General features: G+C 48.7%; 1 protein-coding gene across 1 annotated transcript in view; it reads left to right on the forward strand.

Moving 5' to 3' along the window:
• LOC135526876 (GDNF family receptor alpha-4-like) overlaps positions 1 to 27,888 on the forward strand; it is a 147,040-nt gene that overhangs the window by 41,068 nt on the left and 78,084 nt on the right. The window contains exons 3-5 of the mRNA XM_064955544.1: positions 6,327 to 6,407; positions 10,734 to 10,958; positions 13,786 to 13,903. Of these exons, the coding sequence (XP_064811616.1) occupies positions 6,327 to 6,407; positions 10,734 to 10,958; positions 13,786 to 13,903 (424 nt within the window). The remainder of the gene's footprint in view (positions 1 to 6,326; positions 6,408 to 10,733; positions 10,959 to 13,785; positions 13,904 to 27,888) is intronic.

The raw sequence follows: 27,888 nt of genomic DNA on the forward strand, positions 1-27,888 counted from the left end.
CCCAAACAACTACCTCTTCCCCAACTGTATTTATTTTATTTTATTTTTTTCTCCTTTGAACCCCATTATTTCTCTCTACTTTGCACATCCTTCTACTGCAAATCTACCATTCCAGTGTTTTACTTGCAATATTGTATTTACTTTGCCACCATGGCCTTTTTTTGCCTTTACCTCCCTTATCTCACCTCATTTTGTTATGTACTTGAGTGAAGACCCAAAAGCGGTTTTAACAGAAAACAGAGTTCTTTAATGAAAAACAGGAATGGCATAAATCCTCTTCCAACGTAGTCAATGGAACAAAAAGAACGTTAGTATAATGCAGGATGCACCTGCCAGGCAGACTCCGACAGGATAGGACAAGGTGGAAGCAAACGGGACGACAGCTTGCTTCTGGCATCAAAAACACAAACAAGAATCAGACACTGAAAGTAGCAGGAACAGAGAGAGAAATAGAGACCTAATCAGAGGGGGAAGAGAGAACAGGTGGGAAAGAGTGAATGAGCTAGTTAGGGGAGATGTAGAACAGCTGAAGAATGAGAGACAGAGAAGGTAACCTAAAAAGACCAGCAGAGAGAGACAGAGTGAAGAGAAAGGACAGGAACAGACATAACAAGACATGACAGTACCCCCCCCACTCACCGAGCGCCTCCTGGCGCACTCGAGGAGGAAACCTGGCGGCAACGGAGGAAATCATCGATCAGCGAACGGTCCAGCACGTCCCGAGAGGGAACCCAACTCCTCTCCTCAGGACCGTACCCCTCCCAATCCACTAGGTACTGATGACCACGGCCCCGAGGGCGCATGTCCAAAATCTTACGAACCCTGTAGATGGGTGCGCCCTCGACAAGGATGGGGGGAGGGACGAGCGGGGGCGCGAAGAACGGGCTTAACACAGGAGACATGGAAGACCGGGTGAACGCGACGAAGATAGCGGGAGAAGAAGTCGCACTGCGACAGGATTAATGACCTGAGAAATACGGAACGGACCAATGAACCGCGGGGCCAACTTGCGAGAAGCTGTCTTAAGGGGAAGGTTCTGAGTGGAGAGCCATACTCTCTGACCGCAACAATATCTAGGACTCTTGGTCCTACGCTTATTAGCGGCCCTCACAGTCTGCGCCCTATTACGGCAAAGTGCCGACCTGACCCCCTTCCAGGTGCGCTCGCAACGCTGGACAAAAGCCTGAGCGGAGGGGACGCAGGACTCGGCGAGCTGAGATGAGAACAGCGGAGGCTGGTACCCGAGGCTACTCTGAAAAGGAGATAGACCGGTAGCAGACGAAGGAAGCGAGTTGTGGGCGTACTCTGCCCAGGGGAGCTGTTCTGACCAAGACGCAGGGTTACGAAAAGAAAGACTGCGTAAAAATGCGACCAACAGTCTGATTGGCCCGTTCGGCTTGACCGTTAGACTGGGGATGAAAGCCGGACGAGAGACTGACGGAAGCCCCAATCAAACGGCAAAACTCCCTCCAAAATTGAGACGTGAACTGCGGGCCTCTGTCGGAAACGACGTCAGACGGAAGGCCATGAATTCGGAAAACATTCTCGATAATGATCTGAGCCGTCTCCTTAGCAGAAGGGAGCTTAGCGAGAGGAATGAAATGAGCCGCCTTAGAGAATCTATCGACAACCGTAAGAATAACTGTCTTCCCCGCTGATGAAGGCAGTCCGGTGATAAAATCTAAAGCGATGTGAGACCACGGTCGAGAGGGAATGGGAAGCGGTCTGAGACGGCCGGCAGGAGGAGAGTTCACAGATTTAGTCTGCGCGCAGACCGAACAAGCGGCGACAAATCGACGCGCGTCACGTTCCCGAGTGGGCCACCAGAAACGCTGGCGAATGGAAGCGAGCGTACCCCGAACGCCGGGGTGGCCGGCTAACTTGGCAGAGTGGGCCCACTGAAGAACGGCCGGACGAGTAGGAACGGGAACGAACAGAAGGTTCCTAGGACAAGCTCGCGGCGACGGAGTGTGAGCGAGTGCTTGCTTTACCTGCCTCTCAATTCCCCAGACAGTCAACCCGACAACACGCCCGTCAGGGAGAATCCCCTCGGGGTCGGTGGAGACCTCAGAAGAACTGAAGAGACGAGATAAAGCATCAGGCTTGGTGTTTTTGAGCCCGGACGATAAGAAATAACAAACTCGAAACGAGCGAAAAACAGAGCCCAACGAGCCTGACGCGCATTAAGTCGTTTGGCTGAACGGATGTACTCAAGGTTCCTATGGTCAGTCCAAACGACAAAAGGAACGGTCGCCCCCTCCAACCACTGTCGCCATTCGCCTAGGGCTAAGCGGATGGCGAGCAGTTCGCGATTACCAACATCATAGTTACGTTCTGACGGCGATAAGCGATGAGAGAAAAACGCGCAAGGATGGACCTTGCCGTCAGAGAGAGCGCTGAGAAAGAATGGCTCCCACGCCCACCTCTGACGCGTCAACCTCAACAACAAACTGACTAGAGATGTCAGGTGTAACAAGAATAGGTGCGGATGTAAAACGATTCTTAAGAAGATCAAAAGCTCCCTGGGCGGAAACGGACCACTTAAAGCACGTCTTAACAGAAGTAAGGGCTGTGAGGGGAGCTGCCACCTGACCGAAATTACGGATGAAACGACGATAGAAATTAGCGAAGCCCAGAAAGCGCTGCAGCTCGACGCGTGACTTAGGAACGGGCCAATCAATGACAGCCTGGACCTTAGCGGGATCCATCTTAATGCCCTCAGCGGAAATAACGGAACCGAGAAAAGGGACAGAGGCGGCATGAAAAGTGCACTTCTCAGCCTTCACATAAAGACAGTTCTCCAAAAGGCGCTGGAGGACGCGTCGCACGTGCTGAACATGAATCGAGAGAGACGGTGAAAAAATCAGGATATCGTCCATGTAAACGAAAACAAAAATGTTCAGCATGTCTCTCAGGACGTCGTTAACTAGTGCCTGAAAGACAGCTGGAGCGTTAACGAGGCCGAAAGGAAGAACCCGGTATTCAAAGTGCCCTAACGGAGTGTTAAACGCCGTCTTCCACTCGTCCCCCTCCCTGATGCGCACGAGATGGTAGGCGTTACGAAGGTCCAATTTGGTGAAAAACCTGGCTCCCTGCAGGATCTCGAAGGCTGAAGACATAAGAGGAAGCGGATAACGATTCTTAACTGTTATGTCATTCAGCCCTCGATAATCCACGCATGGGCGCAGGGACCCGTCCTTCTGAACAAAAAAACCCCGCTCCGGCGGGAGAGGAGGAGGAGACTATGGTACCGGCGTCGAGCGAAACCGACAAATAATCCTCGAGAGCCTTACGTTCGGGAGCCGACAGAGAGTATAATCTACCCCGGGGGAGTAGTTCCCGGAAGGAGATCAATACTACAGTCATACGACCGGTGTGGAGGGAGAGAAGTGGCCTTGGAACGACTGAACACCGTGCGCAGATCGTGATACTCCTCCGGCACCCCTGTCAAATCGCCAGGCTCCTCCTGTGAAGAAGAGACAGAGGAAACAGGAGGGATAGCAGACATTAAACAGGTCACATGACAAGAAACATTCCAGGATAGGATAGTATTACTAGACCAATTAATAGAAGGGTTATGGCGCACTAGCCAGGGATGACCCAAGACAACAGGTGTAAAAGGTGAACGAAAAATTAAAAAATAAATGGTTTCGCTATGATTACCAGAGACAGTGAGGGTTAAAGGCAGCGTCTCACGCTGAATCTTGGGGAGAGAACTACCATCTAAAGCGAACAAGGCCGTGGGCTCCCCTAACTGTCTGAGAGGAATGTCATGTTCCCGAGCCCAGGTCTCGTCCATAAAACAGCCCTCCGCCCCAGAGTCTATCAAGGCACTGCAGGAAGCAGATGAACCGGGCCAGCGGAGATGGACCGGAAAGGTAGTGCGTGATCCAGAAGGAGAGGCCTGAGTAGTTGCGCTCACCAGTAGCCCTCCTCTTACTGATGAGCTCTGGCTTTTACTGGACATGAGGTGACAAAATGACCAGCGGAGCCGCAGTAGAGACAGAGGCGATTGGTGATTCTCCGTTCCTTCTCCTTGGCCGAGATGCGGATACCCCCCAGCTGCATAGGCTCAGCATCCGAGCCGGCGGAGGAGGGTGGCAGTGATGCGGCAGGTGGCAGTGATGTGGAGAGGGGAGCAACGGAGAACGCGAGCTCCTTTCCACGAGCTTGGCGACGAAGATCAAACCGTCGCTCTATGCGAATAGCGAGAGCTATTAAGGAGTCCAGACTGGAAGGAACCTCCCGGGAGAGGATCTCATCCTTAACCTCGACGAGGAGACCCTCCAGAAAACGAGCGAGCAAAGCCGGCTCGTTCCAGTCACTAGAGGCAGCGAGAGTGCGAAACTCAATAGAATAATCCGTTATGGATCGATTCCCCTGACATAGGGAAGACAGGGCCCTGGAAGCCTCCTCCCCAAAAACAGAACGGTCAAAAACCCGTATCATCTCCTCCTTAAAGTCCTGATACTGGTTAATACACTCAGCCCTCGCCTCCCAGATTGCCGTGCCCCACTCACGCGCCCGTCCGGTAAGGAGAGAAATGACGTAGGCGATGCGGGCTGCGCTCCTGGAGTAAGTGTTGGGCTGAGAGAGAACACCACATCACACTGAGTGAGGAATGAGCGGCACTCAGTGGGCTCCCCAGAGTAACACGGCGGGTTGTTGATCCTGGGCTCCGGAGACTCGGAAACCCTGGAAGTGGGCGGTGGATCGAGGTGGAGTTGGTGAACCTGTCTTGTGAGGTCGGAGACTTGGACGGCCAGGGTCTCAACGGCATGTCGAGCAGCAGACAATTCCTCCTCGTGTCTGCCTAGCATCGCTCCCTGGATCTCGACGGCGGAGTGAAAAGGGTCCGGAGCCGCTGGGTCCATTCTTGGTCTGATTCTTCTGTTATGTACTTGAGTGAAGACCCAAAAGCGGTTTTAACAGAAAACAGAGTTCTTTAATGAAAAACAGGAATGGCATAAATCCTCTTCCAACGTAGTCAATGGAACAAAAAGAACGTTAGTATAATGCAGGATGCACCTGCCAGGCAGACTCCGACAGGATAGGACAAGGTGGAAGCAAACGGGACGACAGCTTGCTTCTGGCATCAAAAACACAAACAAGAATCAGACACTGAAAGTAGCAGGAACAGAGAGAGAAATAGAGACCTAATCAGAGGGGGAAGAGAGAACAGGTGGGAAAGAGTGAATGAGCTAGTTAGGGGAGATGTAGAACAGCTGAAGAATGAGAGACAGAGAAGGTAACCTAAAAAGACCAGCAGAGAGAGACAGAGTGAAGAGAAAGGACAGGAACAGACATAACAAGACATGACACATTTGCTCACATCGTATATAGACTTGTTTATACTGCATTATTGACTGTATGTTTGTTTTATTCCATGTGTAACTCTGTGTTGTTGTATGTGTCGAACTGCTTTGCTTTATCTTGGCCAGGTCGCAGTTGTAAATGAGAACTTGTTCTCAACTGGCCACCTGGTTAAATAAAGGTGAAATGAAATTTAAATTTAAAAATTAAAAACTTGAACTCTGGGAATATTTTTTGGGCTGCAGTCTGAGGTGCAGTTAAATCTAATGACCTCTGACCTCCTCTGAGGTAACTCTGGGTCTTCCGTTCCTGTGGCGGTCTTCACAAGAGCCAGTTTCATAATAGCGATTGATGGTTTTTGCCACTGAACATGAAGAAACGTTCAAAGTTCTTAATTTTTTCCCCTCATTGACTGACCTTCATGTCTTAAATTATTTCTCATTGCTTATTTGAGCAGTTCTTGCCATAATATGGACTTGGTCTTTTACCCAATAGGGCTTCTTCTTCCCTACCTTGTCACAACACCACTGATTAGCTCAAACACATTAAGAAGGAAAGAAATTCCACAAGTTAACTTTTAACAAGGCAGACCTGTCAATGTAAAAGCATTCCAGGTGACTACCCCATGAAATTGGTTTCAGAGAATGGCAAGAGTGTGCAAAGCTGTCATCAAGGCAAAGGGTGGCTACTTTGAAGAATATAAAATAATGTACAATAAATGTTGATTTGTTTAACACTTTTATGGTTACTACATGATTCCATATGTGTCATGCAATAGTTGTGATGTCTTCACTATTATTCTATAACGTAGAACATAGTAATAATAAAGACAAACCCTAGAAATAGTACTGTATACTGGCGCCAGGAAGGGTCAGGGGTTAAGGGTCAGGGGTTAAGTGTCAGACATAGGATCTGGGAACCCTACTCGGTCAGATCTTGAATTAATGTGTACTTACTTTAATGACTAAACATGTTGGGTGATTCTTCTTGAAAACATTCATTCCTCTTGTCAGGACTGAGCCTGGTGGAGAGTTACCCTTACGAACCCGAAGAGAGGGGCTTCGACTACGTACGCCTGGCCTCCATCGCTGCAGGTGAGTCTGGTAGCAGTATAGATGACCTGACTGTCTCTGCCCTGGGAGTAGGTATAGGGGGGTAGGTAGAAGGGCAGAACATGTCTGCGGGGTAGGTAGAGGGGAAGAATGAGTGTTTGGGGGTAGGTAGAGGGGCAGAACGTGTGTCTGGGGGGTAGGTAGAGGGGGGTAGGTAGAGGGTTAGAATGTGTGTCTGGGGGCAGCTATAGAGGGGCAGAATGTGTGTCTGGGGGCAGCTATAGAGGGGCAGAATGTGTGTCTGGGGGGCAGCTATAGAGGGGCAGAATGTGTGTCTGGGGGGCAGCTATAGAGGGGCAGAATGTGTGTCTGGGGGGCAGCTATAGAGGGGCAGAATGTGTGTTTGGGTGCAGCTATAGAGGGGCAGAATGTGTGTTTGGGGGGCAGCTATAGAGGGGCAATTATAGAAGCAGCTGCCTCCTGGAGGGGTACCTGGGGTCAGTTATAGGGAGGCAGAATGTGTTGTTTGCCCTCAGGGTAAAAAAGAACTTTATCATCTATTTACATTAAATAGCAGCTCAGAGAGCCCATCTCAGATTGTCTATGGGGGAGCAGCAGAAGGGAACATGGCCAAGATGTTCAAATGTTCATAGATGATCAGCAGGGTCAAATAATAATAATCACTGTAGTTATCGAGGGTGCAGCAAGTCAGCACATCAGGAATAAATGTCAGTTGGCTTTTCATAGCCGATCATTGAGTATCTGTACCGCTCCTGCTGTCTCTAGAGAGTTGAAAACAGCAGGTCAGGGTTCCGTAGCCGTAGGCAGAACAGTTGAAACTGGAGCAGCAGCACGGCCAGGTGGACAGGGGACAGCAAGTAGTCATCATGCCAGGTGGTCCTGAGGCATGGTCCTAGGGCTCAGGTCCTCCGAGAGAGATAAAGAAAGAAAGAGAGAATTAGAGAGAGCATACTTAAATTCACACAGGACACTGGATAAGACAGGAGAAGTACTCCAGATATAACAAACTGACCCTAGGCCCCCTGACACAATAACTACTGCAGCATAATACTGGAGGCTGAGACTGGAGGGGACAGGAGACACAGGAGAAACTGATTTTAATGATAGCAGCCATACCCCACAGAAACTGCCAGACAAAGTTTAATATCACAGTGATGTTGTAAAGGCTAATTAAATATGGGATCAAATTGGATTCATCTGTTATGTAAAGATTGTCATTAGAGGAAAGACGTAAGTTGTAGTCACACCTCTTCATGTTATCACCCATTTATATTCGGTCAAATATGTAAGGACATAAATGTATATAGTGAGAAGGAAACATTCCCCCCTCCTTCAAAACAGCAGTGAGATTGTAACGTAACTTCACCCCCAGCTTGACATGTCAAGTGTCAGATCGTGGTTGGGGTGTGTGGGATTTGTGACGACGCCGTGGGCCTTCCTCAGGCAGCGTTTCCAGTAGATTTCCTGGGTGGGTGGGAGCACTGGGCCGTCTTCACCACCAGCATGAGGCCGCCGTGGACGAAGACATTCCTATAACAGGCCATGATGCAACCGGTCAGGATGTACTCGCTGGTGGATAGGACCCGGCCAAATATTTACAACCACCTTAGGAAGTAGAGATGCTGTTGCGCCCTCTTGACCAGAGTGACGACTTGTTATCACCACGTATTTGGATGATAACAAGTCGTCAGTGATGTGGATTCAAAGGAGACTGCTGACTCTCTCTACAACTTCCCATTGCTTCCCACCTTCCCTCTTCCCATTGGTATTCCATCCTCTGCTTCCTGAAGTCAGCAATCAACACCTTTGTTTTGCTGATGTTGAGGGTGAGGTTGTTGTCATGACACCACAATTCCAGTTCACTTCCCTCCTCCTGAGGCTGCATTCATCGTTGTTGAGGATTTTAACAAGGCTAATCTGAAAACAAGACTCCCTAAATTCTATCAGCATATCGATTGTGCTACCAGGGCTGGTAAAACCCTGGATCAGTGTTATTCTAACCTGTGACGCATATAAGGCCCTTCCCCGCCCTCCTTTCGGAAAAGCTGACCACGACTCTTTTGTTGCTCCCAGCCTAGAGACTAAAACAGGAAGCTCCCGCGCTCAGGTCTGTTCAACGCTGGTCCGACCAATCTGATTGCACGCTTCTAGACTGCTTCCATCAAGTGGACTGGGACATGTTTCGTATTGCGTCAGACAACAACATTGACGAATACGCTGATTCGGTGTGCGAGTTCATTAGAACGTGCGTTGGCGATGTCGTTCCCATAGCAACGATTAAAACATTCCCTAACCAGAAACCGTGGATTGATGGCAGCATTCGGGTGAAACTGAAAGCGCAAACCACTGTTTTTAACCAGGGCAAGGTGACTGGTAACATGACCGAATACAAACAGTGTAGCTATTCCCTCCGCAAGGCAATCAAACAGGCTAAGCGTCAGTATAGAGACAAAGTAATTCAACGGCTCAAAGCAATTCAACGGCTCAGACACAAAAGGTATGTGGCAGGGTCTACAGTCAATCACGGACTATAAGAATAAATCTGGCTGACTGGCTGGCTGGCTGGCTGGCTGGCTGGCTGACTGGCTGACTGGCTGGCTGGCTGGCTGGTTGACTGGTTGACTGGCTGACTGCATAGCCACATCTCTGTGTGTGTTCTCATTATTGTTCATATCAAATCAAATTGTATTGGTCACATGGTCAGCAGATGTTATTGGTCACATGGTCAGCAGATGTTATTGTTCACATGGTCAGCAGATGTTATTGGTCACATGGTCAGCAGATGTTATTGGTCACATGGTCAGCAGATGTTATTGGTCACATGGTCAGCAGATGTTATTGGTCACATGGTCAGCAGATGTTATTGGTCACATGGTCAGCAGATGTTATTTGTCACATGGTCAGCAGATGTTATTGGTCACATGGTTAGCAGATGTTATTGGTCACATGGTCAGCAGATGTTATTGGTCACATGGTCAGCAGATGTTATTGGTCACATGGTTAGCAGATGTTATTGGTCACATGGTTAGCAGATGTTATTGGTCACATGGTTAGCAGATGTTATTGGTCACATGGTTAGCAGATGTTATTGCGGGTGTAGCGAAATGCTTGTGCTTCTAGCTCCAACAGTGCAGTAATATCTAACAAGTCATCTCTAACAAATTACACAACATAAACTCAATACACACAAATCTAAGTAGGAATACATTAAGACTATATACATATGGACAAACGATGTCAGAGCAGAACGGACTAAGATACAGTAAAATAGTATAGAATACAGTAGATACATATGAGATGAGTAATGACAGATATGTAAACATTATTAAGTGACTAGTGTTCCATTCCTTAAAGTGGCCAGTGATTCCTAGTCTGTCTATAGGCTGCAGCCTCTAATGTTAATTACATCCAATTTTTCCATGATTAAAGTGGCTGGAGTTGAGTCGGTGTGTTGGCAGCAGCCACTCAATGTTAGTGGTGGCTGTTTAACAGTCTGATGGCCTTGAGATAGAAGCTGTTTTTCAGTCTCTCGGTCCCAGCTTTGATGCACCTGCACTGACCTCGCCTTCTGGATGATAGCGGGGTGAACAGGCAGTGGCTAGGTGGTTGTTGTCCTTGATGATTCTTATGGCCTTCCTGTAACATTGGGTGGGTGTTGTCCTTGATGATCTTTATGGCCTTCCTGTAACATCGGGTGGGTGTTGTCCTTGATGATCTTTATGGCCTTCCTGTAACATCGGGTGGGTGTTGTCCTTGATGATCTTTATGGCCTTCCTGTAACATTGGGTGGTTGTTGTCCTTGATGATCTTTATGGCCTTCCTGTGACATCTGGTGGTTGTTGTCCTTGATGATCTTTATGGCCTTCCTGTGACATCGAGTGGTTGTTGTCCTTGATGATATTTTGTTATTAGTTATTCCACGTGTTATTATTTCTATTTGTAAATTATATTTTGTAACTTTAACTCTGTTGGTAAGGGTTAGTCTCCGCCTGTTTTTAGTCTCCGCCTGTTGTTAGTCTCCGCCGGTTGTTTACCAATCATGTAACATATTACAGTGATTTCATTGATTTGACTTCCTCAATATTTACTGAATCTATTGCAGATGATTATATTTTAATTTAAATACTTAGAATTATGAATCCTTTTCATTTCATTTTTAGACGCTTGTCGATACAGACCGCAATTATTGTTATTAATCATTGTTTGAAATCTCAAATTACAAAGACAATTTTAAAAAATGGCACGTCTTCGTTCCAACTGGTACCCTTAGAAGCCATAGGGTTCTGCTCGGAAGTACAACATTTGGTACCCTAAAACTGCCCTTCCTTGTTTTTTGTCTTCAAACAGGTGCAGTTGGCATAGCGACGTTGAACCGTTGTCTGGACGCGGCGAAGGCGTGTAACGTGGACGAGACGTGTCAGAAGCTCCGTACGGAATACGTCTCAGCCTGCATCCAGCCGTCGGCCCGCTCAGGCCCCTGTAACAGAGCCAGGTGTGACAAGGCTCTCAGGAAGTTCTTCGACCGGGTCCCTCCTGACTACACCCACCAGCTGCTGTTCTGCCCCTGCACAGGTAGGAGAAGGGGGGTGGCAGGTGTATGTGTGTGTGTGTGTGTGTGTGTATATATATATACATATATATATACACTATATAAACAAAAGTATGTGGACACCCCTTCAAATTAGTGGATTCGGCTATTTCAGCCACACCCTTTGCTGACAGGTGTATAAAATCGAGCACACGGCCATGCAGTCTCCATAGACAAATATTGGCAGTAGAATGGCCTTACTGAAGAGCTCAGTGACTTTCAACGTCTGTCCTCGATCACAACAACACTCACCACCGAGTTCCAAACTGTCTCTGGAAGCAACGTCAGCACAATAACTGTTCGTCTGGAGCTTCATGAAATGGGTTTCCATGGCCAAGTAGCCGAACACAAGCCTAACATCACTGAACGCCAAACGTCAGCTGGAGTGGTGTAAAACCCGCCGCCATCTGGAACAGTGGAAACGCGTTCTCTGGAATCACGCTTCACCATCTGGCACCCCTGGAGAACTCAACCTGTCCCAATACATAATGCCAACTGTAAAGTTTGGTGGAGGAGGAATAATGGTCTGGGGATGTTTTTCATGGTTCGGCCCCTTAGTTCCAGTGAAGGGAAATCATAACACTACAGCATACAATGACATTCTAGACCATTCTGTGCTTCCAACTTTGTGGCAACAGTTTGGGGAAGGCCCTTTCCTGTTTCAGCATGACAATGCCCCAGTGCACAAAGCGAGGTCCATACAGAAATGGTTTGTTGCAATCAGTGTGGAAGAACTTGACTGGCCTGCACAGAGCTCTGACCTCAACCCCATCAAACACCTTTGGGATGGGAACGCAGACTGGAAGCCAGGCTAATGGTGGAGATGGCTGCCATTTTACGGAAAATTGTGCTACTGTGTGTGTTTTATTGTGTAATTTGTAACTTATTTATGTTACTGCCACCATCTCTTTATGAACGAAAAATAGCTTTTGAAAATCAGAACAGCGATTCCTCACCTCAAATTGGACAAAGATGTTTTCTTTAATAACGAGTCGGACGTACTTCAGACACCCGCCCAAATCATTCGCATGAAGAAGAGACAGAGATATCGGGGGAGAGGTCGGGGGGAGCCTTGTAAGGATCTGTAATCTGCCTCTACCATCAGTCCTATTGGAGATATCGAGGACATAGGTCGGGGTACCTTGTAAGGATCCGACGACGACTGGGTAATCTGCCTCTGCCATCAGTCCTATTGGAGATATCGAGGACATAGGTCGGGGTACCTTGTAAGGATCCGACGACGACTGGGTAATCTGCCTCTGCCATCAGTCCTATTAGAGATATCGAGGACATAGGTCGGGGTACCTTGTAAGGATCCGACGATGACTGGGTAATCTGCCTCTACCATCAGTCCTATTAGACAACGTACAATCAGTGGATAGCAAAATAGACGAGCTACGATCACGACTATCCTACCAACGGGATATTAAAGACTATAATGTCTTATGTTTCACCAAATCGTGGCTGAATGACGACATGGATAACATTCAGCTAGCGGGATACACGCTGCACCGGCGAGATAGAACAGCACACTAAGACGAGGGAGGGGGGGGGGGGTCTATGTATATTTGTAAACAACAGATGTCTCAAGGTTTTGCTCGCCTGAGGTAGAGTATCTCATGATAAGCTGCTGACCACACTATTAACCAAGAGAGTTTTCATCTGTATTTTATTACTCGTAGGCGTCTATCTACCACCACAAACCAATGCTGGCATAAAAGGCTGCACTCAACCAGCTGTATAAGGCCATAAGCAAACAGGAAAACTCTCATCCAGAGGTGGCACTCCTAGTGGCCGGGGACTTTAATGCAGGAAACTTAAATGTAATAATAATATCTACCAGCATGTTAAATGTGCAAAAAGAGGAGAAAAAACACTCTAGACCACCTTTACACACAGACGCGTACAAAGCTCTCCCTCGCCCTCCATTTGGCAAATCTGACCATAATTCTATCCTCATGATTCCTGCTTATAAGCAAAAACTAAAGCAGGAAGCACCAATGTCAATTAAGAAGTGGTCAGATGACGCAGATGCTAAGCTACAGGACTGTTTCAGGTAATCAGATGCTAAGCTACAGGAAATCAGATGCTAAGCTACAGGTAATCAGATGCTAAGCTACAGGTAATCAGATGCTAAGCTACAGGTAATCAGATGCTAAGCTACAGGACTAAACTACAGGTAATCCTGAAAAGGTAATCAAATGGCTACTATCGTCATCCCCCCAACGCAACAATGTTCCAACATCTAGTGGAAAGCCTTCCCAGAAGAGTGGAGGCTGTTATAGCAGCAATGTTCCAACATCTAGTGGAAAGCCTTCCCAGAAGAGTGGAGGCTGTTATAGCAGCAATGTTCCTACATCTAGTGGAAAGCCTTCCCAGAAGAGTGGAGGCTGTTATAGCAGCAATGTTCCAACATCTAGTGGAAAGCCTTCCCAGAAGAGTGGAGGCTGTTATAGCAACAACGTTCCAACATCTAGTGGAAAGCCTTCCCAGAAGAGTGGAGGCTGTTATAGCAACAACGTTCCAACATCTAGTGGAAAGCCTTCCCAGAAGAGTGGAGGCTGTTATAGCAACAACGTTCCAACATCTAGTGGAAAGCCTTCCCAGAAGAGTGGAGGCTGTTATAGCAACAACGTTCCAACATCTAGTGGAAAGCCTTCCCAGAAAGCCTAACTCCATTTTAATGCCCATGATTTTGGAATGAGATGTTCAATGAGCAGGTGTCCACATACTTTTGGTTATGTAGATATGAAATGAAACGGGTGCTCAGAAAAGAGAGAGAGAGTTTAAACATAACCCTGTACTGTCCAGACACGGCGTGCACTGAGAGACGGAGACAGACCATCGTACCAGCCTGCTCCTATGAAGACAAAGACAAACCCAACTGTCTGGCTGCACTGCGACTCTGCAGGGCTGACTACGTCTGCAGGTAGGGATGGGGGGGTGTAGGGTGGTTATGGGTGTCTGAGTGTGTGTGTGTGTGTCTGTATCTGTGTGTGTTTATTTGTTTGTAGGTAATATAATAATGATAATAATATTATTATGTGTGTCTCTGTCTCTCTCTGTCTCCCTCTCTCTGTCTCTCTCCCTCTCTCTGTCTCTCTCCCTCTCTCTCCCTCTCTGTCTCTCTCTGTCTCTCTCCCTCTCTCTGTCTCTCTCCCTCTCTCTGTCTCTCTCCCTCTCTCTCCCTCTCTGTCGCTCTCTCTGTCTCCCTCTCTCTGTCTCCCTCTCTCTGTCTCTCTCTGTCTCTCTGTCCACCTCTCTCTGTCTCTCTCAATTCAATTCACTCCAAGGGGCTTTATTGGCAAGTGAGGTAGATAATATACAAAGTGAAATAAACAATAAAAATGAACAGTAAACATTAAAAAAAGAAGTTTCAAAACAATAAAGACATTACAAATGTCATATTATATATATATATATATATATATATATATATATATATATATACAGTGTTGTAACAATGTACAAATGGTCAGAGTACACAAGGGGAAATAAATAAGCATAAATAAGGATTGTATTTACAATGGTGTTTGTTCTTCACTCGTTGCCGTTTTCTTGTGTCTCTCTCCCTGTCTCTCTCTCTCTCTGTCAATTCAATTCAATTCAATTTAAGGGGCTTTATTGGCATGGGTAACATGTGTTAACATTGCCATAGCAAGTAAGGTAGATAATATATAAAGTGAAATAAACAATAAAAATTAACAGTAGACATCACACAAACAGAAGTTTCAAAACAATAAAGACATTACAAATGTCATATTATATATATATACAGTGTTTTTACAATGTGCAAATGGTAAAGGACACAAGATAAAATAAATAAGCATAGATATGGGTTGTATTTACAATGGTGCGTGTTCTTCACCGGTTGCCCTTTTCTCGTGGCAACAGGTCACAAATCTTGCTGCTCTGATGGCACACTGTGGAATTTCACCCAGTAGATATGGGAGTTTTTCAAAATTGGATTTGTTTTCGAATTCTTTGTGGATCTGTGTAATCTGAGGGAAATATGTCTCTCTAATATGGTCATACATTGGGCAGGAGGTTAGGAAGTGCAGCTCAGTTACCACCTCATTTTGTGGGCATTGAGCACATAGCCTGTCTTCTCTTGAGAGCCATGTCTGCCTATGGCGGCCTTTCTCAATAGCAAGGCTATGCTCGCTGAGTCTGTACATAGTCAAAGCTTTCCTTAATTTTGGGTCAGTCACAGTGGTCAGGTATTCTGCCGCTGTGTACTCTCTGTGTAGGGCCAAATAGCATTCTAGTTTGCTCAGTTTTTTTGTTAATTCTTTCCAATGTGTCAAGTAATTATCTTTTTGTTTTCTCATGATTTGGTTGGGTCTAATTGTGTTGCTGTCATGGGGCTCTGTAGGGTGTGTTTGTGAACAGAGCCCCAGGACCAGCTTGCTTAGGGGACTCTTCTCCAGGTTCATCTCTCTGTAGGTGATGGCTTTGTTGTGGAAGGTTTGGGAATCGCTTCCTTTTAGGTGGTTATAGAATTTATCAGCTCTTTTCTGGATTTTGATAATTAGTGGGTATCGGCCTAATTCTGCTCTGCATGCATTATTTGGTGTTCTACGTTGTACACGGAGGATATTTTTGCAGAATTCTGCGTGCAGAGTCTCAATTTGGTGTTTGTCCCATTTTGTGAAGTCTTGGTTGGTGAGCGGACCCCAGACCTCACAACCATAAAGGGCAATGGGCTCTATGACTGATTCAAGTATTTTTAGCCAAATCCTAATTGGTATGTTGAAATTTATGTTCCTTTTGATGGCATAGAATGCCCTTCTTGCCTTGTCTCTCAGATCGTTCACAGCTTTGTGGAAGTTACCTGTGGCGCTGATGTTTAGGCCAAGGTATGTATAGTTTTTTGTGTGCTCTAGGGCAACAGTGTCTAGATGGAATTTGTATTTGTGGTCCTGGTGACTGGACCTTTTTTGGAACACCAATACTGTCAGGGCCCAGGTCTGACAGAATCTGTGCATAAGATCTAGGTGCTGCTGTAGGCCCTCCTTGGTTGGTGACAGAAGCACCAGATCATCAGCAGACATTTGACTTCAGATTCTAGTAGGGTGAGGCCGGGTGCTGCAGACTTTTGTAGTGCCGCGCCAGTTCGTTGATATATATGTTGAAGAGGGTGGGGCTTAAGCTGCATCCCTGTCTAAATCCACCACCCTGTGTGAAGAAATGTGTGTGTTTTTTGCCAATTTTAACCGCACACTTGTTGTTTGTGTACATGGATTTTATGATGTCGTATGTTTTACCCCCAACACCACTTTCCATCAGTTTGTATAGCAGACCCTCATGCCAAATTGAGTCGAAGGCTTTTTTGAAATCAACAAAGCATGAGAAGACTTTGCCTTTGTTTTGGTTTGTTCGGTTGTCAATTAGGGTGTGCAGGGTGAATACATGGTCTGTTGTACGGTAATTTGGTAAAAAGCCAATTTGACATTTGCTCAGTACATTGTTTTCATTGAGGAAGTGTACGAGTCTGCTGTTAATGATAATGCAGAGGATTTTCCCAAGGTTACTGTTGACGCATATTCCACGGTAGTTATTGGGGTCAAATTTGTCTCCATTTTTGTGGATTGGGGTGATCAGTCATTGGTTCCAAATATTGGGGAAGATGCCAGAGCTAAGGCTGAGGTTAAAGAGTTTTAGTATAGCCAATTGGAATTTGTTGTCTGTATATTTGATCATTTCATTGACGATACCATCAACACCACAGGCCTTTTTGGGTTGGAGGGTTTTTATTTTGTCCTGTAACTCATTCAATGTAATTGGAGAATCCGGTGGGTTCTGGTATTCTTTAATAGTTGATTCTAAGATCTGTATTTAATCATGTATACAGTGCCTTGCGAAAGTATTCGGCCCCCTTGAACTTTGCGACCTTTTGCCACATTTCAGGCTTCAAACATAAAGATATAAAACTGTATTTTTTTGTGAAGAATCAACAACAAGTGGGACACAATCATGAAGTGGAACGACATTGTCATGTCTTGTTATGTCTGTTCCTGTCCTTTCTCTTCACTCTGTCTCTCTCTGCTGGTCTTTTTAGGTTACCTTCTCTGTCTCTCATTCTTCAGCTGTTCTACATTTCCCCTAACTAGCTCATTCACTCTTTCCCCACCTGTTCTCTCTTCCCCCTCTGATTAGGTCTCTATTTCTCTCTCTGTTCCTGCTACTTTCAGTGTCTGATTCTTGTTTGTGTTTTTTGATGCCAGAAGCAAGCTGTCGTCGCGTTTGCTTCCACCTTGTCCTATCCTGTCGGAGTCTGCCTGGCAGGTGCATCCTGCATTATACTAACGTTCTTTTTGTTCCATTGACCACGTTGGAAGAGGATTTATGCCATTCCTGTTTTTTCATTAAAGAACTCTGTTTTCTGTTAAAACCGCTTTTGGGTCTTCACTCAAGTACATAACAGAAGAATCAGACCAAGAATGGACCCAGCGGCTCCGGACCCTTTTCACTCCGCCGTCGAGATCCAGGGAGCGATGCTAGGCAGACACGAGGAGGAATTGTCTGCTGCTCGACATGCCGTTGAGACCCTGGCCGTCCAAGTCTCCGACCTCACAAGACAGGTTCACCAACTCCACCTCGATCCACCGCCCACTTCCAGGGTTTCCGAGTCTCCGGAGCCCAGGATCAACAACCCGCCGTGTTACTCTGGGGAGCCCACTGAGTGCCGCTCATTCCTCACTCAGTGTGATGTGGTGTTCTCTCTCCAGCCCAACACTTACTCCAGGAGCGCAGCCCGCATCGCCTACGTCATTTCTCTCCTTACCGGACGGGCGCGTGAGTGGGGCACGGCAGTCTGGGAGGCGAGGGCTGAGTGTATTAACCAGTATCAAGACTTTAAGGAGGAGATGATACGGGTTTTTGACCGTTCTGTTTTTGGGGAGGAGGCTTCCAGGGCCCTGTCTTCCCTATGTCAGGGGAATCGATCCATAACGGATTATTCTATTGAGTTTCGCACTCTCGCTGCCTCAAGTGACTGGAACGAGCCGGCTTTGCTCGCTCGTTTTCTGGAGGGTCTCCTCGTCGAGGTTAAGGACGAGATCCTCTCCCGGGAGGTTCCTTCCAGTCTGGACTCCTTAATAGCTCTCGCTATTCGCATAGAGCGACGGTTTGATCTTCGTCGCCGAGCTCGTGGAAAGGAGCTCGCGTTCTCCGCTGCTCCCATCTCCACATCACTGCCACCTGCCGCATCACTGCCACCCTCCTCCGCCGGCTCGGATGCTGAGCCTATGCAGCTGGGGGGTATCCGCATCTCGGCCAAGGAGAAGGAACGGAGAATCACCAATCGCCTCTGTCTCTACTGCGGCTCCGCTGGTCATTTTGTCACCTCATGTCCAGTAAAAGCCAGAGCTCATCAGTAAGAGGAGGGCTACTGGTGAGCGCAACTACTCAGGCCTCTCCTTCTGGATCACGCACTACTTTTCCGGTCCATCTCCGCTGGCCCGGTTCATCTGCTTCCTGCAGTGCCTTGATAGACTCTGGGGCGGAGGGCTGTTTTATGGACGAGACCTGGGCTCGGGAACATGACATTCCTCTCAGACAGTTAGGGAGCCCACGGCCTTGTTCGCTTTAGATGGTAGTTCTCTCCCCAAGATTCAGCGTGAGACGCTGCCTTTAACCCTCACTGTCTCTGGTAATCATAGCGAAACCATTTCTTTTTTAATTTTTCGTTCACCTTTTACACCTGTTGTTTTGGGTCATCCCTGGCTAGTGCGCCATAACCCTTCTATTAATTGGTCTAGTAATACTATCCTATCCTGGAATGTTTCTTGTCATGTGACCTGTTTAATGTCTGCTATCCCTCCTGTTTCCTCTGTCTCTTCTTCACAGGAGGAGCCTGGCGATTTGACAGGGGTGCCGGAGGAGTATCACGATCTGCGCACGGTGTTCAGTCGTTCCAAGGCCACTTCTCTCCCTCCACACCGGTCGTATGACTGTAGTATTGATCTCCTTCCGGGAACTACTCCCCCGGGGTAGATTATACTCTCTGTCGGCTCCCGAACGTAAGGCTCTCGAGGATTATTTGTCGGTTTCGCTCGACGCCGGTACCATAGTCTCCTCCTCCTCTCCCGCCGGAGCGGGGTTTTTTTTTGTTCAGAAGAAGGACGGGTCCCTGCGCCCATGCGTGGATTATCGAGGGCTGAATGACATAACAGTTAAGAATCGTTATCCGCTTCCTCTTATGTCTTCAGCCTTCGAGATCCTGCAGGGAGCCAGGTTTTTCACCAAATTGGACCTTCGTAACGCCTACCATCTCGTGCGCATCAGGGAGGGGGACGAGTGGAAGACGGCGTTTAACACTCCGTTAGGGCACTTTGAATACCGGGTTCTTCCTTTCGGCCTCGTTAACGCTCCAGCTGTCTTTCAGGCACTAGTTAACGACGTCCTGAGAGACATGCTGAACATTTTTGTTTTCGTTTACATGGACGATATCCTGATTTTTTCACCGTCTCTCTCGATTCATGTTCAGCACGTGCGACGCGTCCTCCAGCGCCTTTTGGAGAACTGTCTTTATGTGAAGGCTGAGAAGTGCATTTTTCATGCCGCCTCTGTCCCTTTTCTCGGTTCCGTTATTTCCGCTGAGGGCATTAAGATGGATCCCGCTAAGGTCCAGGCTGTCATTGATTGGCCCGTTCCTAAGTCACGCGTCGAGCTGCAGCGCTTTCTGGGCTTCGCTAATTTCTATCGTCGTTTCATCCGTAATTTCGGTCAGGTGGCAGCTCCCCTCACAGCCCTTACTTCTGTTAAGACGTGCTTTAAGTGGTCCGTTTCCGCCCAGGGAGCTTTTGATCTTCTTAAGAATCGTTTTACATCCGCTCCTATTCTTGTTACACCTGACATCTCTAGACAGTTTGTTGTTGAGGTTGACGCGTCAGAGGTGGGCGTGGGAGCCATTCTTTCTCAGCGCTCTCTCTCTGACGGCAAGGTCCATCCTTGCGCGTTTTTCTCTCATCGCTTATCGCCGTCAGAACGTAACTATGATGTTGGTAATCGCGAACTGCTCGCCATCCGCTTAGCCCTAGGCGAATGGCGACAGTGGTTGGAGGGGGCGACCGTTCCTTTTGTCGTTTGGACTGACCATAGGAACCTTGAGTACATCCGTTCAGCCAAACGACTTAATGCGCGTCAGGCTCGTTGGGCTCTGTTTTTTGCTCGTTTCGAGTTTGTTATTTCTTATCGTCCGGGCTCAAAAACACCAAGCCTGATGCTTTATCTCGTCTCTTCAGTTCTTCTGAGGTCTCCACCGACCCCGAGGGGATTCTCCCTGACGGGCGTGTTGTCGGGTTGACTGTCTGGGGAATTGAGAGGCAGGTAAAGCAAGCACTCGCTCACACTCCGTCGCCGCGAGCTTGTCCTAGGAACCTTCTGTTCGTTCCCGTTCCTACTCGTCCGGCCGTTCTTCAGTGGGCCCACTCTGCCAAGTTAGCCGGCCACCCCGGCGTTCGGGGTACGCTCGCTTCCATTCGCCAGCGTTTCTGGTGGCCCACTCGGGAACGTGACGCGTCGATTTGTCGCCGCTTGTTCGGTCTGCGCGCAGACTAAATCTGGGAACTCTCCTCCTGCCGGCCGTCTCAGACCGCTTCCCATTCCCTCTCGACCGTGGTCTCACATCGCTTTAGATTTTATCACCGGACTGCCTTCATCAGCGGGGAAGACAGTTATTCTTACGGTTGTCGATAGATTCTCTAAGGCGGCTCATTTCATTCCTCTCGATAATCTCCCTTCTGCTAAGGAGACGGCTCAGATCATTATCGAGAATGTTTTCCGAATTCATGGCCTTCCGTCTGACGTCGTTTCCGACAGAGGCCCGCAGTTCACGTCTCAATTTTGGAGGGAGTTTTGCCGTTTGATTGGGGCTTCCGTCAGTCTCTCGTCCGGCTTTCATCCCCAGTCTAACGGTCAAGCCGAACGGGCCAATCAGACTGTTGGTCGCATTTACGCAGTCTTTCTTTTCGTAACCCTGCGTCTTGGTCAGAACAGCTCCCCTGGGCAGAGTACGCCCACAACTCGCTTCCCTCGTCTGCTACCGGTCTATCCCCTTTTCAGTGTAGCCTCGGGTACCAGCCTCCGCTGTTCTCATCTCAGCTCGCCGAGTCCTGCGTCCCCTCCGCTCAGGCTTTTGTCCAGCGTTGCGAGCGCACCTGGAAGGGGGTCAGGTCGGCACTTTGCCGTAATAGGGCGCAGACTGTGAGGGCCGCTAATAAGCGTAGGACCAAGAGTCCTAGATATTGTTGCGGTCAGAGAGTATGGCTCTCCACTCAGAACCTTCCCCTTAAGACAGCTTCTCGCAAGTTGGCCCCGCGGTTCATTGGTCCGTTCCGTATTTCTCAGGTCATTAATCCTGTCGCAGTGCGACTTCTTCTCCCGCTATCTTCGTCGCGTTCACCCGGTCTTCCATGTCTCCTGTGTTAAGCCCGTTCTTCGCGCCCCCGCTCGTCCCTCCCCCCCCATCCTTGTCGAGGGCGCACCCATCTACAGGGTTCGTAAGATTTTGGACATGCGCCCTCGGGCCGTGGTCATCAGTACCTAGTGGATTGGGAGGGTACGGTCCTGAGGAGAGGAGTTGGGTTCCCTCTCGGGACGTGCTGGACCGTTCGCTGATCGATGATTTCCTCCGTTGCCGCCAGGTTTCCTCCTCGAGTGCGCCAGGAGGCGCTCGGTGAGTGGGGGGTACTGTCATGTCTTGTTATGTCTGTTCCTGTCCTTTCTCTTCACTCTGTCTCTCTCTGCTGGTCTTTTTAGGTTACCTTCTCTGTCTCTCATTCTTCAGCTGTTCTACATTTCCCCTAACTAGCTCATTCACTCTTTCCCCACCTGTTCTCTCTTCCCCCTCTGATTAGGTCTCTATTTCTCTCTCTGTTCCTGCTACTTTCAGTGTCTGATTCTTGTTTGTGTTTTTTGATGCCAGAAGCAAGCTGTCGTCGCGTTTGCTTCCACCTTGTCCTATCCTGTCGGAGTCTGCCTGGCAGGTGCATCCTGCATTATACTAACGTTCTTTTTGTTCCATTGACCACGTTGGAAGAGGATTTATGCCATTCCTGTTTTTTCATTAAAGAACTCTGTTTTCTGTTAAAACCGCTTTTGGGTCTTCACTCAAGTACATAACAGAAGAATCAGACCAAGAATGGACCCAGCGGCTCCGGACCCTTTTCACTCCGCCGTCGAGATCCAGGGAGCGATGCTAGGCAGACACGAGGAGGAATTGTCTGCTGCTCGACATGCCGTTGAGACCCTGGCCGTCCAAGTCTCCGACCTCACAAGACAGGTTCACCAACTCCACCTCGATCCACCGCCCACTTCCAGGGTTTCCGAGTCTCCGGAGCCCAGGATCAACAACCCGCCGTGTTACTCTGGGGAGCCCACTGAGTGCCGCTCATTCCTCACTCAGTGTGATGTGGTGTTCTCTCTCCAGCCCAACACTTACTCCAGGAGCGCAGCCCGCATCGCCTACGTCATTTCTCTCCTTACCGGACGGGCGCGTGAGTGGGGCACGGCAGTCTGGGAGGCGAGGGCTGAGTGTATTAACCAGTATCAAGACTTTAAGGAGGAGATGATACGGGTTTTTGACCGTTCTGTTTTTGGGGAGGAGGCTTCCAGGGCCCTGTCTTCCCTATGTCAGGGGAATCGATCCATAACGGATTATTCTATTGAGTTTCGCACTCTCGCTGCCTCAAGTGACTGGAACGAGCCGGCTTTGCTCGCTCGTTTTCTGGAGGGTCTCCTCGTCGAGGTTAAGGACGAGATCCTCTCCCGGGAGGTTCCTTCCAGTCTGGACTCCTTAATAGCTCTCGCTATTCGCATAGAGCGACGGTTTGATCTTCGTCGCCGAGCTCGTGGAAAGGAGCTCGCGTTCTCCGCTGCTCCCATCTCCACATCACTGCCACCTGCCGCATCACTGCCACCCTCCTCCGCCGGCTCGGATGCTGAGCCTATGCAGCTGGGGGGTATCCGCATCTCGGCCAAGGAGAAGGAACGGAGAATCACCAATCGCCTCTGTCTCTACTGCGGCTCCGCTGGTCATTTTGTCACCTCATGTCCAGTAAAAGCCAGAGCTCATCAGTAAGAGGAGGGCTACTGGTGAGCGCAACTACTCAGGCCTCTCCTTCTGGATCACGCACTACTTTTCCGGTCCATCTCCGCTGGCCCGGTTCATCTGCTTCCTGCAGTGCCTTGATAGACTCTGGGGCGGAGGGCTGTTTTATGGACGAGACCTGGGCTCGGGAACATGACATTCCTCTCAGACAGTTAGGGAGCCCACGGCCTTGTTCGCTTTAGATGGTAGTTCTCTCCCCAAGATTCAGCGTGAGACGCTGCCTTTAACCCTCACTGTCTCTGGTAATCATAGCGAAACCATTTCTTTTTTAATTTTTCGTTCACCTTTTACACCTGTTGTTTTGGGTCATCCCTGGCTAGTGCGCCATAACCCTTCTATTAATTGGTCTAGTAATACTATCCTATCCTGGAATGTTTCTTGTCATGTGACCTGTTTAATGTCTGCTATCCCTCCTGTTTCCTCTGTCTCTTCTTCACAGGAGGAGCCTGGCGATTTGACAGGGGTGCCGGAGGAGTATCACGATCTGCGCACGGTGTTCAGTCGTTCCAAGGCCACTTCTCTCCCTCCACACCGGTCGTATGACTGTAGTATTGATCTCCTTCCGGGAACTACTCCCCCGGGGTAGATTATACTCTCTGTCGGCTCCCGAACGTAAGGCTCTCGAGGATTATTTGTCGGTTTCGCTCGACGCCGGTACCATAGTCTCCTCCTCCTCTCCCGCCGGAGCGGGGTTTTTTTTTGTTCAGAAGAAGGACGGGTCCCTGCGCCCATGCGTGGATTATCGAGGGCTGAATGACATAACAGTTAAGAATCGTTATCCGCTTCCTCTTATGTCTTCAGCCTTCGAGATCCTGCAGGGAGCCAGGTTTTTCACCAAATTGGACCTTCGTAACGCCTACCATCTCGTGCGCATCAGGGAGGGGGACGAGTGGAAGACGGCGTTTAACACTCCGTTAGGGCACTTTGAATACCGGGTTCTTCCTTTCGGCCTCGTTAACGCTCCAGCTGTCTTTCAGGCACTAGTTAACGACGTCCTGAGAGACATGCTGAACATTTTTGTTTTCGTTTACATGGACGATATCCTGATTTTTTCACCGTCTCTCTCGATTCATGTTCAGCACGTGCGACGCGTCCTCCAGCGCCTTTTGGAGAACTGTCTTTATGTGAAGGCTGAGAAGTGCATTTTTCATGCCGCCTCTGTCCCTTTTCTCGGTTCCGTTATTTCCGCTGAGGGCATTAAGATGGATCCCGCTAAGGTCCAGGCTGTCATTGATTGGCCCGTTCCTAAGTCACGCGTCGAGCTGCAGCGCTTTCTGGGCTTCGCTAATTTCTATCGTCGTTTCATCCGTAATTTCGGTCAGGTGGCAGCTCCCCTCACAGCCCTTACTTCTGTTAAGACGTGCTTTAAGTGGTCCGTTTCCGCCCAGGGAGCTTTTGATCTTCTTAAGAATCGTTTTACATCCGCTCCTATTCTTGTTACACCTGACATCTCTAGACAGTTTGTTGTTGAGGTTGACGCGTCAGAGGTGGGCGTGGGAGCCATTCTTTCTCAGCGCTCTCTCTCTGACGGCAAGGTCCATCCTTGCGCGTTTTTCTCTCATCGCTTATCGCCGTCAGAACGTAACTATGATGTTGGTAATCGCGAACTGCTCGCCATCCGCTTAGCCCTAGGCGAATGGCGACAGTGGTTGGGGGGCGACCGTTCCTTTTGTCGTTTGGACTGACCATAGGAACCTTGAGTACATCCGTTCAGCCAAACGACTTAATGCGCGTCAGGCTCGTTGGGCTCTGTTTTTCGCTCGTTTCGAGTTTGTTATTTCTTATCGTCCGGGCTCAAAAACACCAAGCCTGATGCTTTATCTCGTCTCTTCAGTTCTTCTGAGGTCTCCACCGACCCCGAGGGGATTCTCCCTGACGGGCGTGTTGTCGGGTTGACTGTCTGGGGAATTGAGAGGCAGGTAAAGCAAGCACTCGCTCACACTCCGTCGCCGCGAGCTTGTCCTAGGAACCTTCTGTTCGTTCCCGTTCCTACTCGTCCGGCCGTTCTTCAGTGGGCCCACTCTGCCAAGTTAGCCGGCCACCCCGGCGTTCGGGGTACGCTCGCTTCCATTCGCCAGCGTTTCTGGTGGCCCACTCGGGAACGTGACGCGCGTCGATTTGTCGCCGCTTGTTCGGTCTGCGCGCAGACTAAATCTGGGAACTCTCCTCCTGCCGGCCGTCTCAGACCGCTTCCCATTCCCTCTCGACCGTGGTCTCACATCGCTTTAGATTTTATCACCGGACTGCCTTCATCAGCGGGGAAGACAGTTATTCTTACGGTTGTCGATAGATTCTCTAAGGCGGCTCATTTCATTCCTCTCGATAATCTCCCTTCTGCTAAGGAGACGGCTCAGATCATTATCGAGAATGTTTTCCGAATTCATGGCCTTCCGTCTGACGTCGTTTCCGACAGAGGCCCGCAGTTCACGTCTCAATTTTGGAGGGAGTTTTGCCGTTTGATTGGGGCTTCCGTCAGTCTCTCGTCCGGCTTTCATCCCCAGTCTAACGGTCAAGCCGAACGGGCCAATCAGACTGTTGGTCGCATTTTACGCAGTCTTTCTTTTCGTAACCCTGCGTCTTGGTCAGAACAGCTCCCCTGGGCAGAGTACGCCCACAACTCGCTTCCCTCGTCTGCTACCGGTCTATCCCCTTTTCAGTGTAGCCTCGGGTACCAGCCTCCGCTGTTCTCATCTCAGCTCGCCGAGTCCTGCGTCCCCTCCGCTCAGGCTTTTGTCCAGCGTTGCGAGCGCACCTGGAAGGGGGTCAGGTCGGCACTTTGCCGTAATAGGGCGCAGACTGTGAGGGCCGCTAATAAGCGTAGGACCAAGAGTCCTAGATATTGTTGCGGTCAGAGAGTATGGCTCTCCACTCAGAACCTTCCCCTTAAGACAGCTTCTCGCAAGTTGGCCCCGCGGTTCATTGGTCCGTTCCGTATTTCTCAGGTCATTAATCCTGTCGCAGTGCGACTTCTTCTCCCGCGCTATCTTCGTCGCGTTCACCCGGTCTTCCATGTCTCCTGTGTTAAGCCCGTTCTTCGCGCCCCGCTCGTCCCTCCCCCCCCATCCTTGTCGAGGGCGCACCCATCTACAGGGTTCGTAAGATTTTGGACATGCGCCCTCGGGCCGTGGTCATCAGTACCTAGTGGATTGGGAGGGGTACGGTCCTGAGGAGAGGAGTTGGGTTCCCTCTCGGGACGTGCTGGACCGTTCGCTGATCGATGATTTCCTCCGTTGCCGCCAGGTTTCCTCCTCGAGTGCGCCAGGAGGCGCTCGGTGAGTGGGGGGGTACTGTCATGTCTTGTTATGTCTGTTCCTGTCCTTTCTCTTCACTCTGTCTCTCTCTGCTGGTCTTTTTAGGTTACCTTCTCTGTCTCTCATTCTTCAGCTGTTCTACATTTCCCCTAACTAGCTCATTCACTCTTTCCCCACCTGTTCTCTCTTCCCCCTCTGATTAGGTCTCTATTTCTCTCTCTGTTCCTGCTACTTTCAGTGTCTGATTCTTGTTTGTGTTTTTTGATGCCAGAAGCAAGCTGTCGTCGCGTTTGCTTCCACCTTGTCCTATCCTGTCGGAGTCTGCCTGGCAGGTGCATCCTGCATTATACTAACGTTCTTTTTGTTCCATTGACCACGTTGGAAGAGGATTTATGCCATTCCTGTTTTTTCATTAAAGAACTCTGTTTTCTGTTAAAACCGCTTTTGGGTCTTCACTCAAGTACATAACAGACATTTATTGGATATTTCAAAAAATTTTAACAAATCAAAAACTGAAAAAATTGGGCGTGCAAAATTATTCAGCCCCTTTACTTTCAGTGCAGCAAACTCTCTCCAGAAGTTCAGTGAGGATCTCTGAATGATCCAATGTTGACCTAAATGACTAAGGATGATAAATACAATCCACCTGTGTGTAATCAAGTCTCCGTATAAATGCACCTGCACTGTGATAGTCTCAGAGGTCCGTTAAAACCACAGAGAGCATCATGAAGAACAAGGAACACACCAGGCAGGTCCGAGATACTGTTGTGAAGAAGTTTAAAGCCGGATTTGGATACAAAAAGATTTCCCAAGCTTTAAACATCCCAAGGAGCACTGTGCAAGCGATAATATTGAAATGGAAGGAGTATCAGACCACTGCAAATATACCAAGACCTGGCCGTCCCTCTAAACTTTCAGCTCATACAAGGAGAAGACTGATCAGAGATGCAGCCAAGAGGCCCATGATCACTCTGGATGAACTGCAGAGATCTACAGCTGAGGTGGGAGACTCTGTCCATGGGAGAACAATCAGTCGTATATTGCACAAATCTGGCCTTTATGGAAGAGTGGCTTGAAAAAAGCCATTTCTTAAAGATATCCATAAAAAGTGTCGTTTAAAGTTTGCCACAAGCCACCTGGGAGACACACCAAACATGTGGAAGAAGGTGCTCTGGTCAGATGAAACCAAAATTGAACTTTTTGGCAACAATGCAAAATGTTATGTTTGGCGTAAAAGCAACACAGCTCATTAACCTGAACACACCATCCCCACTGTCAAACATGGTGGTGGCAGCATCATGGTTTGGGCCTGCTTTTCTTCAGCAGGGACAGGGAAGATGGTTAAAATTGATGGGAAGATGGATGGAGCCAAATACAGGACCATTCTGGAAGAAAACCTGATGGAGTCTGCAAAAGACCTAAGACTGGGACGGAGATTTGTCTTCCAACAAGACAATGATCCAAAACATAAAGCAAAATTTACAATGGAATGGTTCAAAAATAAACATATCCAAGTGTTAGAATGGCCAAGTCAAAGTCCAGACCTGA

The sequence above is a fragment of the Oncorhynchus masou genome, chromosome 32 (assembly GCF_036934945.1).
Source record: "Oncorhynchus masou masou isolate Uvic2021 chromosome 32, UVic_Omas_1.1, whole genome shotgun sequence".
Classification (NCBI taxonomy): domain Eukaryota; kingdom Metazoa; phylum Chordata; class Actinopteri; order Salmoniformes; family Salmonidae; genus Oncorhynchus; species Oncorhynchus masou.